General features: G+C 42.2%; 1 protein-coding gene across 3 annotated transcripts in view; it reads left to right on the top strand.

The window, feature by feature from the left end:
- Nucleotides 1–14005, top strand: part of LOC108411445 (protein unc-13 homolog C-like) — a 331641-nt gene that overhangs the window by 104399 nt on the left and 213237 nt on the right. For all 3 annotated transcript variants that reach the window (XM_037539851.1, XM_037539850.1, XM_037539852.1), the window contains 3 exons: nucleotides 1–22; nucleotides 4528–4643; nucleotides 6047–6210. The exon at nucleotides 1–22 is cut by the window's left edge and continues 148 nt beyond it. In XM_037539851.1, the coding sequence (XP_037395748.1) occupies nucleotides 1–22; nucleotides 4528–4643; nucleotides 6047–6210 (302 nt within the window). The remainder of the gene's footprint in view (nucleotides 23–4527; nucleotides 4644–6046; nucleotides 6211–14005) is intronic.

The following is a 14005-nucleotide window of genomic DNA, read 5'->3' as shown; positions in this document are numbered from 1 at the left end:
ATGGACGTTTGGTACAACCTTGGTATGTATCCGCAGTACATATTACACACAGTAAAGCCCAGCTTCTGTTTAGGCTGCTGGTTAGGATTCAACCGAAATCATCTTTGATATGAACCCTTCCTTGTACTTCCACCCACTGGCCACTTTATTAGAAACACCCACCTTGTATTGTTACTCACTGGACACTTTTTTAGAAACACCTACATTGTATGTGCACTCACTGACCACTTTAGTAGAAACACCACCCTTGTACTTCAGTTCAACTCTCTTATAGGTCCACTACACAGGTGTACAATCACAAAGGGTAGTTCTCCTGGAAAGTGCTAATGGGTGTCAGTGAACTGTGAACTGAGACATCACTCTCGCCTGGTCACTGTAAGACAAATAGCTCTGTTTTTGTTGAGGTTTTTAGATGTAGAATAATATTTTTATTCTTCTTGGCTGCATCCGGAAGCTTGTGCATTTTAAATCAGTAATATGCATCCATAACTGTGGCCAAACTGAAGTGGCAACATTTCCATTTCCTCTCCATCTGTTTTCACACCAGAACGAGGCGGGCCAGACTGATAAAAATAACTCCAAACATTTGTAGGAATGTTAATATAACCTCCTCATATGGCTTGAACGTGGCATAAACAGAGGACTCTCGCTAGTCTGAGATTTCATAACAGCTCCAGAACTGAATATGAAACTTTTGAATACTAAATTAAAGGAGGACTTGCAGTCAGACTTGATGTTACTGGAATATTGCTGCTTTATAAATCAAGTGTGTTGCTCACAGTTTAGAGTAAAAGCATGGAAAAACACTGATGCTGGTGGGCAGCTTTTCTAAACTACCGCAATATAACTATAGAGCAGTTTCTCAGAAAAAATCTGTAGTGCTCTATAATGTTCACATGATCCACACAGTCACTCTGACAGACTGTAATACACTACAGGAAGCGTAGGGGGCGATACGGCTTCTACTGTTTCATTTAAAAAGCTCTATAATGTTCATATGATCCACACAGTCGCTCTGACAGACTGGAATACACTACAGGAAGCGTAGGGGGCGATACGGCTTCTACTGTTTCATTTAAAAAGCTCTATAATGTTCATATGATCCACACAGTCGCTCTGACAGACTGTAATACACTACAGGAAGCGTAGGGGGCGATACGGCTTCTACTGTTTCATTTAAAAAGCTCTATAATGTTCATATGATCCACACAGTCGCTCTGACAGACTGTAATACACTACAGGAAGCGTAGGGGGCGATACGGCTTCTACTGTTTCATTTAAAAAGCTCTATAATGTTCATATGATCCACACAGTCATTCTGACAGACTGTAATACACTACAGGAAGCGTAGGGGGCGATACGGCTTCTACTGTTTCATTTAAAAAGCTCTATAATGTTCATATGATCCACACAGTCGCTCTGACAGACTGTAATACACTACAGGAAGCGTAGGGGGCGATACGGCTTCTACTGTTTCATTTAAAAAGCTCTATAATGTTCATATGATCCACACAGTCGCTCTGACAGACTGTAATACACTATAGGAAGCGTAGGGGGCGATACGGCTTCTACTGTTTCATTTAAAAAGCTCTATAATGTTCATATGATCCACACAGTCGCTCTGACAGACTGTAATACACTACAGGAAGCGTAGGGGGCGATACGGCTTCTACTGTTTCATTTAAAAAGCTCTATAATGTTCATATGATCCACACAGTCGCTCTGACAGACTGTAATACACTACAGGAAGCGTAGGGGGCGATACGGCTTCTACTGTTTCATTTAAAAAGCTCTATAATGTTCATATGATCCACACAGTCGCTCTGACAGACTGTAATACACTACAGGAAGCGTAGGGGGCGATACGGCTTCTACTGTTTCATTTAAAAAGCTCTATAATGTTCATATGATCCACACAGTCACTCTGACAGACTGTAATACACTACAGGAAGCGTAGGGGGCGATACGGCTTCTACTGTTTCATTTAAAAAGCTCTATAATGTTCATATGATCCACACAGTCGCTCTGACAGACTGTAATACACTACAGGAAGCGTAGGGGGCAATACGGCTTCTACTGTTTCATTTAAAAAGCTCTATAATGTTCATATGATCCTCACAGTCGCTCTGACAGACTGTAATACACTACAGGAAGCGTAGGGGGCGATACGCCTTCTACTGTTTCATTTAAAAAGCTCTATAATGTTCATATGATCCACACAGTCGCTCTGACAGACTGTAATACACTACAGGAAGTGTAGGGGGCGATACGGCTTCTACTGTTTCATTTAAAAAGCTCTATAATGTTCATATGATCCTCACAGTCGCTCTGACAGACTGTAATACACTACAGGAAGCGTAGGGGGCGATACGGCTTCTACTGTTTCATTTAAAAAGCTCTATAATGTTCATATGATCCACACAGTCGCTCTGACAGACTGTAATACACTACAGGAAGCGTAGGGGGCGATACGGCTTCTACTGTTTCATTTAAAAAGCTCTATAATGTTCATATGATCCACACAGTCACTCTGACAGACTGTAATACACTACAGGAAGCGTAGGGGGCGATACGGCTTCTACTGCTTCATTTAAAAAGCTCTATAATGTTCATATGATCCACACAGTCGCTCTGACAGACTGTAATACACTACAGGAAGCGTAGGGGGCGATACGGCTTCTACTGTTTCATTTAAAAAGCTCTATAATGTTCATATGATCCACACAGTCGCTCTGACAGACTGTAATACACTACAGGAAGCGTAGGGGGCGATATGGCTTCTACTGTTTCAGTAAATGTAGGAGCTACATTAGATTCGTAGCTCTAATGGAAAACTAAAGAAGCAAATTCAGACACCCAGCATTTCTCCACTGATCGACTTCATTGTGTGAATAAAATTTTTCTTGCTGCTCTAAAAGAGAGACCACAGGCATCTTTAAAGGAAGCTACCCACTCTTTTGGCCAACTGCTTTAGTAAGGCGGCTTGTGGATTTCTGGACCCCCTCTTTCAGACCTTTACGTGAAAGTTGATCTGTTAAACAGTGTGTCTTAAATACTCCAATGAGAAAGAACTGAAAACAGGTAATACTGGAGATCTTTGCAGTCTCTCTGTGTTGTACAGGTATGTGAATGTATTTATCCATCATCATTTTCTTTTTAGCTTGAGGGTGTTTTTAAGCTCTGGCTTATTTGCATTATCATATGAGTAATTATTCTAAGTAGGCAACAAAACCCGTTCTGTGAGTCTCTCTTGATAAGAACATCTGCTAAATGGCTCAAACATAGATGTAAATAAAGCGTGACGGCACCAAAGTCTAGTCTTGTCATATTAGCACTACACTGTTTAATTAACACCTTGCCAGTTAGCTGTAGATCATGCTGTGCTGTTATGAGAGTTACAGAGATGAGTCAGTTAATTTATAACAGGACAGAAATGACTTTAGTTGAATGTTGCTAGTTAGGCAAACGTAATAAGGGCTTACATATTGTGGCATTAGATATATGGCAATGTATCTCAATCTGAAAAGCCAGATAGGAATTCATGCGACTTTTACGTCAATCAGACTCAACATTCATCATAATGTTGCACTGCTGAGACCTCATAAACATTTGAGCTGATGTTTCTGAACAAAATATTAGAAGAGTCTCATCCAAAACCCTGCGTGTTCGAAGAGCTTTTGAAAGAAATGGCCAAATGTAGCCGAAGGAGAACGAGGCTGCAGAGTCAAAGAACAGTTAAAAGACTGAAAACACAGTTTAAAGAATCCGAGGACACGAATCAAATAAGTGACCGTCCTTTTTTTAAGGCAAGCTCAAACACATTCTGGGTGAGGAACCCAGCTGTCAGTCAGTGAAGCTTCATGATGGCTCCTGTGATGCTGGTGAAGATGAAAATGAACCTTACAGGACCAGCTAGCCTTCGTTGGCAGTCGTGATTGTTTACCTCTGGATGAGCCGCGTGAATAGTTCTTTTGTGCATGCTGGTCAGTTTAGGAGCTGATCTGTTCAGACTGATCTTGCATGCAGATCACATTTAAAAGATGTTGTGAATAGCCAAACAAAAAATCGGATTTGGTGAGAAAATCAGTTTTGGGCCGCTTTTACTTGCTGTGTGAATGTGGCCTTACATGCACAATTACTGTGATTTGCTGAAGCTGACATATTGGAAAATATATGTGACCTGTGCAAAAGTTATGCACTGTTTATTTTTTCCAATACGATATTAATAATAAGCAAATAAATCGATATTGTGCACTAAAATGAACAAATGTGTTCTCTGTAAAGGATGTGTTCATTTCTTTCCACTTAGAAAATCAATAAAGCATATTTTTTTGACCAGGGTGTTTTTTTTTGCTGTAGATAGATTCACAGTGTCCTCTTACTCTATCGTTCTCTCCCTCTTACCAACTCTTCTCTGCTTTCTGAGATGTGATTGAACTGTCAGTGGTTTGATTATGATCAATATATTACTATTACTAATATTATTTTACTAAAAAATTGAATTGTGTTCCGTCTCTCTCCTAACAGAGAAAAGGACAGATAAGTCTATGGTATCTGGGGCCATCAGGCTGAAGATCAGTGTGGAGATGAAGGGAGAGGAGAAAGTGGCTCCGCCCCATGGCCAGTACACATGTTTACATGAGGTGTGTGAGTAAATTAATTTATTAACTATACTGTCTAATTCTAGGCACAAATTGAATTTTCCTGGTTGACTTTTTACGATGGGAACGCTGCACTCTTTGGGCCTTAACAGTAACTGAGTAAATGTAATTGGTTTCTGTACTTTAGTATTTTTGGTGTATCTGTACTGAAGTTTCTCCGTTCTGGGCGTCTTTCTCCTTTCACTCCACTACATTTCAGAGTCTAATATCCGACTTTTTCCTCCTACATTTTGAGAAATCTGTCGTTCCTTTTGGTTTCTGTGTGTATAAAAACGTAACATGTCAAAACGAAAGAAGCGCAAAGCCAGAGCACCAATCAGGGCCCAGCGGTCACTTTGTTTAGAGCTGGTTTTGACCTGTTGGTCATACCGACCCAGTGCAGCACGCGGTTCAACGTCAGCGCAGCAGCGTAAAACTTTGGGAGAGTCTGTTCAACGTAAATGATGAACTAACCTAACTTTGTGTAAATAGAGCTCAATATAGAAATATGTCCACATATGCAGTCGAGACTGACGCGGCTTTTTTCTGAATTTCTACAAACACCATTTCATTTTATAGTAAATGAGTTTGGGCTGGTTTATGTTTATGAACAGACGCCTACAGATCAACATAGTAAAGGAGCTCATCTGTGATCCTGAGTTTAAAGCCAGTTTTTATTCAACTTAAACTTGGAACTAAGTTGTAAATAAATCTGAAACTGAAACTTTGCTTGTGTGTAAAAAGTGATTTCAGAGCCACTCGGTTCTCCCTGATGGAAACTGTTTACCTTTGTTTAGTTTATCAAGAGAGACGCTGGAGGACTTTCACCTAAAATGAGTTCATGAACCAAGTCTTGTTACAAATATGATAATTGGACATGAAAGTCATAATTAATCCTCTAGTACTTTTACTTTTGATACTTTAGTACATTTGAAGGTAAATACTTTAGTACTTTTACTCCAGTGGAGGTCTAAAGGGAGGAACTTCTACTTTTACTGGAGGAATATTTTACTTGGGTATCTCTGCTTTAACTCCAGTACATGATGCGTGTATTTTGTCCACCACTGGGCCTTAAGGTAAACAGAGTATTAAAACATACTAAACAAGTTATTTTTAAAAAAGCATGTGTTTTTCAGTGAGTTCAACTGTACATGTGCATTCAAACCAATGAGAGAGTCTATAGTTTGAGTGTCATTCCTGCTATACTGTTTAAACATAGTTACAGAGTTGAATTATGAGTTACATCTAAATTCAGTTTACGTTCTATATGGACAGTTTAGAGTCTGCACAACAAGACCTGCACTGACAACTTCTCATCAAGCTCAAATCATAATAAAATCTCTTCTGCTAACAAACACAAATGTGGTGTGGACTGAAACTTCAGAATCTGTGCTTTACCTGGTCAGAACCTGTTCCACTACCTGACGGAGGTGAAGAACAACGGAGCTGTGAAGATTCCTGAGGTCAAAGGTGACGAGGCGTGGAAGGTTTACTTCGATGACGTTTCTCAGGAGATAGTGGACGAGTTTGCCATGCGGTTCGGCGTGGAGTCCATCTACCAGGCCATGACGTGAGTGTGTCTCCCGTAATCTTATTCTACATTAAGGCTTAAAGTGCATCCTACATTTTTCTTCCTGTTTATAGGATCTACTTATGACATTTATGTGGCTTTATGTACCAAAAACTGACAGCATTTATTTTTACATTGCCACTGTGCCTTTAAGACTGATATATGTAAATGAGCTCTGTTCTGGTTGCTTGCCCTGTATTGTGCCTCAGTCACAAAGCAGTGTGGGCTGCAATACTACATGTAACTTCAGCATGAAAGAGAAATAGATTTAAATATGCTGGCCTTCATGCCAGCTTCATATTTGGCCTGAGGAGTGAATAGTTTGTGGGAAAATGTCAGTATTTCATGGTAGAGTCTGTTGACTTCTGCTGGCAAAATGTGGGTTTCTTGATGAATAGGAGTGAACAGACTTGTCGAAGAGAGAAGTTGTTTAATGTCTCCTACCAAGCAAGTCCAACAAGCTTACCAAAAAATGGACTTAAATAGTCAACCATGTAAACCACACCTTCTTGTTGTCCCTTTGTCTAAACAACCCAGAACTCCTCCTACTTGATGGGCAACTGCCTCTACCTTTGTAATTAAAATAGAGATGCCCATGCAGGAATTTACAGTCTCCCTCATCTAGGAGCCAGGATGTCTCTGAGAAATCCCTACAACCAATGGCATTGCTAGATTGGGGAGCTGTGGATAACCAGGTGTAAAATAGGCTAACCATTGGAGGTCGTTTCATGACAAAGGGACTGCTCTCCACAGCCCCCACGCATCACCCAATAGAGACATACAAAATGTGAACGAGATCAACACAAATGACAAGAAGAAGGTTCAAGAGAAGTTACAAAGTTCTTAAAGGAATATAAAGAAAAATATTTACCAAGGCCATAGACATTTACAGCTGAGGAGCAGATTTAATGAGCAGTTCAGCACTGAATGTACTCAGTAATACTGTTCTGCCCTTTATCTGCTGTTGATGTTGAGTTTTTATCTCTTCCGTATTGTTATAGCTTTTCTGTGTCGACGTGGCGATGTGGGTGTTTATTGATAAGTGATGTTTTTATATTGGTGTGTGGCATTTCCATGTGGTTGGCTAACACTGATGAATGTGGTGTTTTTATATGAAGGTGTGGTATGTGCACAACTTTTCTAGATCTGCATCTTTTGACCATTTCTGCTATATATGAAGGCTGAACTGTGCTAGCTGTGGGCTAAAAGGCAGTGGCTCCTCATTCACTGCGCTTATTTATTAACACAGCAGCATATACATCACATGATATGCGGAGTGTTGCTATCATTGAGTGAGCACAGTATCAGACCAATACCCTATACCAGCATCTACTGAGGTGTCCTTAATTTTTTTACAATTATTACACACTCTTAGAACCAAAGAACAGCTCAGCCAGTTCGCACTGATAAGCCTTAGTATATAATAAGCCTGGGACTTTGAGGATTTTATCAGAAGCCTGTTTGTAGTGTGTTTCTTTAGCGGTGACTTATGGTCTAGTACGAACCTGAGGGGCTCTGTACTCTTCTCAGTTCTTTCCTCTCCTCCTACTTTCCACCGAGTTCTGCCCAGAAGTTAGTAAAAGTTTTCAAAAGTTGCTCTGGCCATATCAATCAGAATCTCAGACCAAGACCTTCTCACTCCAGACTGCTTTATTTATATTAAAGCAACCGAGACTTTGGACTGAGAACAGCATAAGAATTGCAGTGCCACAAGAATAAAATTCATTCCAGTGCAGCTTGTGTACCAAGCTAGGAAACAGAGTGGCAGTTATTTGCTGTTTCCTTGTTAGAGTATTGAAGGAGGAGCGAGTAACATCTTTATTCAAATCTGAGGAGCCGCTAAATGCTCAATAAAGCTTTATAAAGATGCTAATTCTACATTATAATGGTCTTGTATTAAGTGTGCATGCAGTAAAAAAAGCTGCTTGGCATTTCAGTGATTGCTGGTTAAGGCTTGAAGAAAAACGTACATGTCTAAAAAGACTGTGTTCGTATTTTAACTATGTATTGTTACTGCTGTAAGTTACAGCTGTTTTGCCCAGCTATAATAATAGTCATAACAATAACGATAATACTGCAAACTGTATGCAGTTATAATAAGAACATGTGTAATTTTGTCCCTCATCCATTTTCCAGTCCCGGAGTTTCCCTTCTATTCCAGCCTGACCACAGAAACACTGTAGGCTTTATTAGCCCTGAGAGAAAGGGTATCAGCCTCAGGTTTATCTCAGTAATTGCTAAATTGCTAATCACCTGTTTCCACCTTTCAGAAGAACCGGAACCAGGATTAAAAACAGAACTTCATTCATCCACAGTAATAAAAAGGAGAGAGAGAGAAAGAAAGAGATAAGAGAGAAAGAGACGGGGTGGGGGGGGCAGAGCAGGGAAAGGAAGAGAGATTCAGAGTGAGTATGTGAGAGAATAAGAGAAAGAGAGCACTCTCTCTCTCTCTCTCTCTCTCTCTCTCTCTCGCTACTCTCTCTCTCTCTCTCTCTCTCTCTCTCTCTCGCTACTCTCTCTCTCTCTCTCTCTCTCTCTCTCTCTCTCTCTCTCTCTCTCGCTACTCTCTCTCTCTCTCTCTCTCTCTCTCTCTCTCTCTCGCTACTCTCTCTCTCTCTCTCTCTCTCTCTCTCGCTACTCTCTCTCTACTCTCTCTCTCTCTCTCTACTCTCTCTCTCTCTCTCTCGCTACTCTTTCTCTCTCTCTCTCTCTCTCTCTCTCTCTCTCTCGCTACTCTTTCTCTCTCTCTCTCTCTCTCTCTCTCTCTACTCTCTCTCTCTCTCTCTCTCTCGCTACTCTTTCTCTCTCTCTCTCTCTCTCTCTCTCTCTCGCTACTCTTTCTCTCTCTCTCTCTCTCTCTCTCTCTCTCTCTCGCTACTCTTTCTCTCTCTCTCTCTCTCTCTCTCTCTCTCTCTCGCTACTCTTTCTCTCTCTCTCTCTCTCTCTCTCGCTACTCTTTCTCTCTCTCTCTCTCTCTCTCTCTCTCTCTCTCTCTCTCGCTACTCTTTCTCTCTCTCTCTCTCTCTCTCTCTCTCGCTACTCTCTCTCTCTCTCTTTCTCTCTCTCTCTCTCTCTCTCTGTCTCTCTCTCTCTCTCTCTCGCTACTCTTTCTCTCTCTCTCTCTCTCTCTCTCACTACTCTTTCTCTCTCTCTCTCTCTCTCTCTCTCTCACTACTCTTTCTCTCTCTCTCTCTCTCTCGCTACTCTTTCTCTCTGTCTCTCGCTACTCTTTCTCTCTCTCTCTCTCTCTCACTACTCTTTCTCTCTCTCTCTCTCTCTCTCTCTCTCTCTCTCACTACTCTCTCTCTCTCTCTCTCTCGCTACTCTTTCTCTCTGTCTCTCTCTCTCGCTACTCTTTCTCTCTCTCTCTCTCTCTCTCTCTCACTACTCTTTCTCTCTCTCTCTCTCTCTCTCGCTACTCTTTCTCTCTCGCTCAGTTCCTTTCTCTCTCTCCCCCCCCCTCTCTTGCTCTCTCTCTTGCTTTCTCTCTTTCTCTCTGTCCCTCTCCCAATCCCCCCTTCTCTCTCTGTCCGTCTCTCTCTCTCCCTCTCTCTTTCTTACGGCTATTTGGAGTTGAGCTCTACGGTAATTAATTAGATCTCCTGAAGTGTAGCTGCTCTGCTCTGAGGGTTCTAACTGAGACAGAGACAAGTGTGTGTGTGTGTGTGTGTGTGTGTGTGTGTGTGTGTGTGTGTGTGTGTGTCTGTCTGTGTCTGTGTCTGTGTGTGTGTGTGTGTTTCTGGAGATCAATCATGCTCGCTCCTGAAGTTCCAATTCAGTCAGGTTCAGATACTCTCTCATACACACACACACACACACACACACACACACACACACACAGAGACCTCATTTACACCTGGCTGTTTCAGGCATGTTGAACACATAGAAATGCAGGTGTAAATGCACCCAATGTGCTTTTAAAACAGATTTAAACCTGATCGCTGAAACCACTTCAGGAGGTCAGTTACAAGTAGATAACAGTTATAAGTAGAGCAGAGCAGTCCCTGTCTTTATAGAACATTAGTAGAACAGAGCAGTCCCCTGCCTTTATAGAACATAAGTAGAACAGAGCAGCCCCTGCCTTTATAGAACATAAGTAGAACAGAGCAGCCCCCTGCCTTTATAGAACATTAGTAGAACAGAGCAGTCCCCTGTCTTTATAGAACATTAGTAGAACAGAGCAGCCCCCTGCCTTTATAGAACATAAGTAGAACAGGGCAGCCCCCTGTCTTTATAGAACATAAGTAGAACAGAGCAGTCCCCTGCCTTTATAGAACATTAGTAGAACAGGGCAGCCCCCTGTCTTTATAGAACATTAGTAGAACAGAGCAGCCCCCTGCCTTTATAGAACATAAGTAGAACAGAGCAGCCCCCTGCATTTATAGAACATAAGTAGAACAGAGCAGCCCCCTGCCTTTATAGAACATTAGTAGAACAGAGCAGCCCCCTGCCTTTATAGAACATTAGTAGAACAGAGCAGCCCCCTGTCTTTATAGAACATAAGTAGAACAGAGCAGCCCCCTGCATTTATAGAACATAAGTAGAACAGAGCAGCCCCCTGCCTTTATAGAACATTAGTAGAACAGAGCAGTCCCCTGCCTTTATAGAACATTAGTAGAACAGAGCAGCCCCCTGTCTTTATAGAACATAAGTAGAACAGAGCAGCCCCCTGTCTTTATAGAACATTAGTAGAACAGAGCAGTCCCCTGCCTTTATAGAACATAAGTAGAACAGAGCAGCCCCCTGTCTTTATAGAACATAAGTAGAACAGGGCAGTCCCCTGTCTTTATAGAACATAAGTAGAACAGAGCAGCCCCCTGCCTTTATAGAACATAAGTAGAACAGAGCAGCCCCCTGCCTTTATAGAACATAAGTAGAACAGAGCAGCCCCCTGCCTTTATAGAACATTAGTAGAACAGAGCAGCCCCCTGTCTTTATAGAACATAAGTAGAACAGAGCAGTCCCCTGTCTTTATAGAACATCAGTAAAACAGAGCAGCCCCCTGTCTTTATAGAACATTAGTAGAACAGAGCAGCCCCCTGCCTTTATAGAACATTAGTAGAACAGAGCAGTCCCCTGCCTTTATAGAACATTAGTAGAACAGAGCAGCCCCCTGTCTTTATAGAACATAAGTAGAACAGAGCAGCCCCCTGTCTTTATAGAACATAAGTAGAACAGAGCAGTCCCCTGCCTTTATAGAACATAAGTAGAACAGAGCAGCCCCCTGCCTTTATAGAACATTAGTAGAACAGAGCAGCCCCCTGTCTTTATAGAACATTAGTAGAACAGAGCAGTCCCCTGCCTTTATAGAACATAAGTAGAACAGAGCAGCCCCCTGTCTTTATAGAACATAAGTAGAACAGAGCAGCCCCCTGCCTTTATAGAACATTAGTAGAACAGAGCAGCCCCCTGCCTTTATAGAACATAAGTAGAACAGAGCAGTCCCCTGCCTTTATAGAACATTAGTAGAACAGAGCAGCCCCCTGCCTTTATAGAACATTAGTAGAACAGGGCAGCCCCCTGCCTTTATAGAACATTAGTAGAACAGGGCAGCCCCCTGCCTTTATAGAACATAAGTAGAACAGAGCAGCCCCCTGTCTTTATAGAACATAAGTAGAACAGAGCAGCCCCCTGCCTTTATAGAACATTAGTAGAACAGAGCAGCCCCCTGCCTTTATAGAACATAAGTAGAACAGAGCAGCCCCCTGCCTTTATAGAACATTAGTAGAACAGAGCAGCCCCCTGCCTTTATAGAACATAAGTAGAACAGAGCAGTCCCCTGCCTTTATAGAACATAAGTAGAACAGAGCAGCCCCCTGTCTTTATAGAACATTAGTAGAACAGAGCAGTCCCCTGCCTTTATAGAACATAAGTAGAACAGAGCAGCCCCCTGTCTTTATAGAACATTAGTAGAACAGAGCAGCCCCCTGTCTTTATAGAACATTAGTAGAACAGAGCAGTCCCCTGCCTTTATAGAACATAAGTAGAACAGAGCAGCCCCCTGTCTTTATAGAACATAAGTAGAACAGGGCAGCCCCCTGCCTTTATAGAACATAAGTAGAACAGAGCAGCCCCCTGCCTTTATAGAACATTAGTAGAACAGAGCAGCCCCCTGCCTTTATAGAACATAAGTAGAACAGAGCAGCCCCCTGTCTTTATAGAACATTAGTAGAACAGAGCAGCCCCCTGTCTTTATAGAACATAAGTAGAACAGGGCAGCCCCCTGCCTTTATAGAACATAAGTAGAACAGAGCAGTCCCCTGCCTTTATAGAACATTAGTAGAACAGAGCAGCCCCCTGCCTTTATAGAACATAAGTAGAACAGAGCAGCCCCCTGTCTTTATAGAACATTAGTAGAACAGAGCAGTCCCCTGCCTTTATAGAACATAAGTAGAACAGAGCAGCCCCCTGTCTTTATAGAACATTAGTAGAACAGAGCAGCCCCCTGTCTTTATAGAACATTAGTAGAACAGAGCAGTCCCCTGCCTTTATAGAACATAAGTAGAACAGAGCAGCCCCCTGTCTTTATAGAACATAAGTAGAACAGGGCAGCCCCCTGTCTTTATAGAACATTAGTAGAACAGAGCAGCCCCCTGTCTTTATAGAACATAAGTAGAACAGAGCAGCCCCCTGCCTTTATAGAACATTAGTAGAACAGAGCAGCCCCCTGTCTTTATAGAACATAAGTAGAACAGAGCAGCCCCCTGCCTTTATAGAACATTAGTAGAACAGAGCAGCCCCCTGTCTTTATAGAACATTAGTAGAACAGAGCAGCCCCCTGCCTTTATAGAACATAAGTAGAACAGGGCAGCCCCCTGCCTTTATAGAACATAAGTAGAACAGAGCAGCCCCCTGCCTTTATAGAACATTAGTAGAACAGAGCAGCCCCCTGTCTTTATAGAACATTAGTAGAACAGAGCAGCCCCCTGCCTTTATAGAACATAAGTAGAACAGAGCAGCCCCCTGCCTTTATAGAACATTAGTAGAACAGAGCAGCCCCCTGCCTTTATAGAACATAAGTAGAACAGAGCAGCCCCCTGTCTTTATAGAACATTAGTAGAACAGAGCAGCCCCCTGTCTTTATAGAACATAAGTAGAACAGGGCAGCCCCCTGCCTTTATAGAACATTAGTAGAACAGAGCAGCCCCCTGTCTTTATAGAACATTAGTAGAACAGGGCAGCCCCCTGCCTTTATAGAACATAAGTAGAACAGAGCAGCCCCCTGTCTTTATAGAACATAAGTAGAACAGAGCAGCCCCCTGTCTTTATAGAACATAAGTAGAACAGGGCAGCCCCCTGCCTTTATAGAACATAAGTAGAACAGAGCAGCCCCCTGCCTTTATAGAACATAAGTAGAACAGAGCAGCCCCCTGCCTTTATAGAACATAAGTAGAACAGAGCAGCCCCCTGTCTTTATAGAACATAAGTAGAACAGAGCAGCCCCCTGTCTTTATAGAACATTAGTAGAACAGAGCAGCCCCCTGTCTTTATAGAACATTAGTAGAACAGAGCAGCCGTAATTGGTTGTTTTGTGAGCATAACTCGAGTGTCTTCTTTCTCTTCTCTCATCCCTCCATCCCTGATAACCACAGAATGGCTGTATGAAATGACCCCTGCGCATAATGCACCTAATGCATGATGTTCCTCTGTGTGCCGATCTGATTCGCACCTTATCGAATCTGCCGTCTCTACATTTCAGTGCAGTCACTGCTCAGAAGAAAGATACCACCCACCCCCCACACACCCCTCTAGCTCCTAACGAGAGAAGTCACAAGCTTTGCTTGTGAATATTTGA

Source organism: Pygocentrus nattereri, chromosome 7, assembly GCF_015220715.1.
Source record: "Pygocentrus nattereri isolate fPygNat1 chromosome 7, fPygNat1.pri, whole genome shotgun sequence".
Classification (NCBI taxonomy): Eukaryota; Metazoa; Chordata; class Actinopteri; order Characiformes; family Serrasalmidae; genus Pygocentrus; species Pygocentrus nattereri.
The sequence above is the reverse complement of the archived record's forward strand: the minus strand, read 5'-3'. Positions and strand labels throughout refer to the sequence as shown.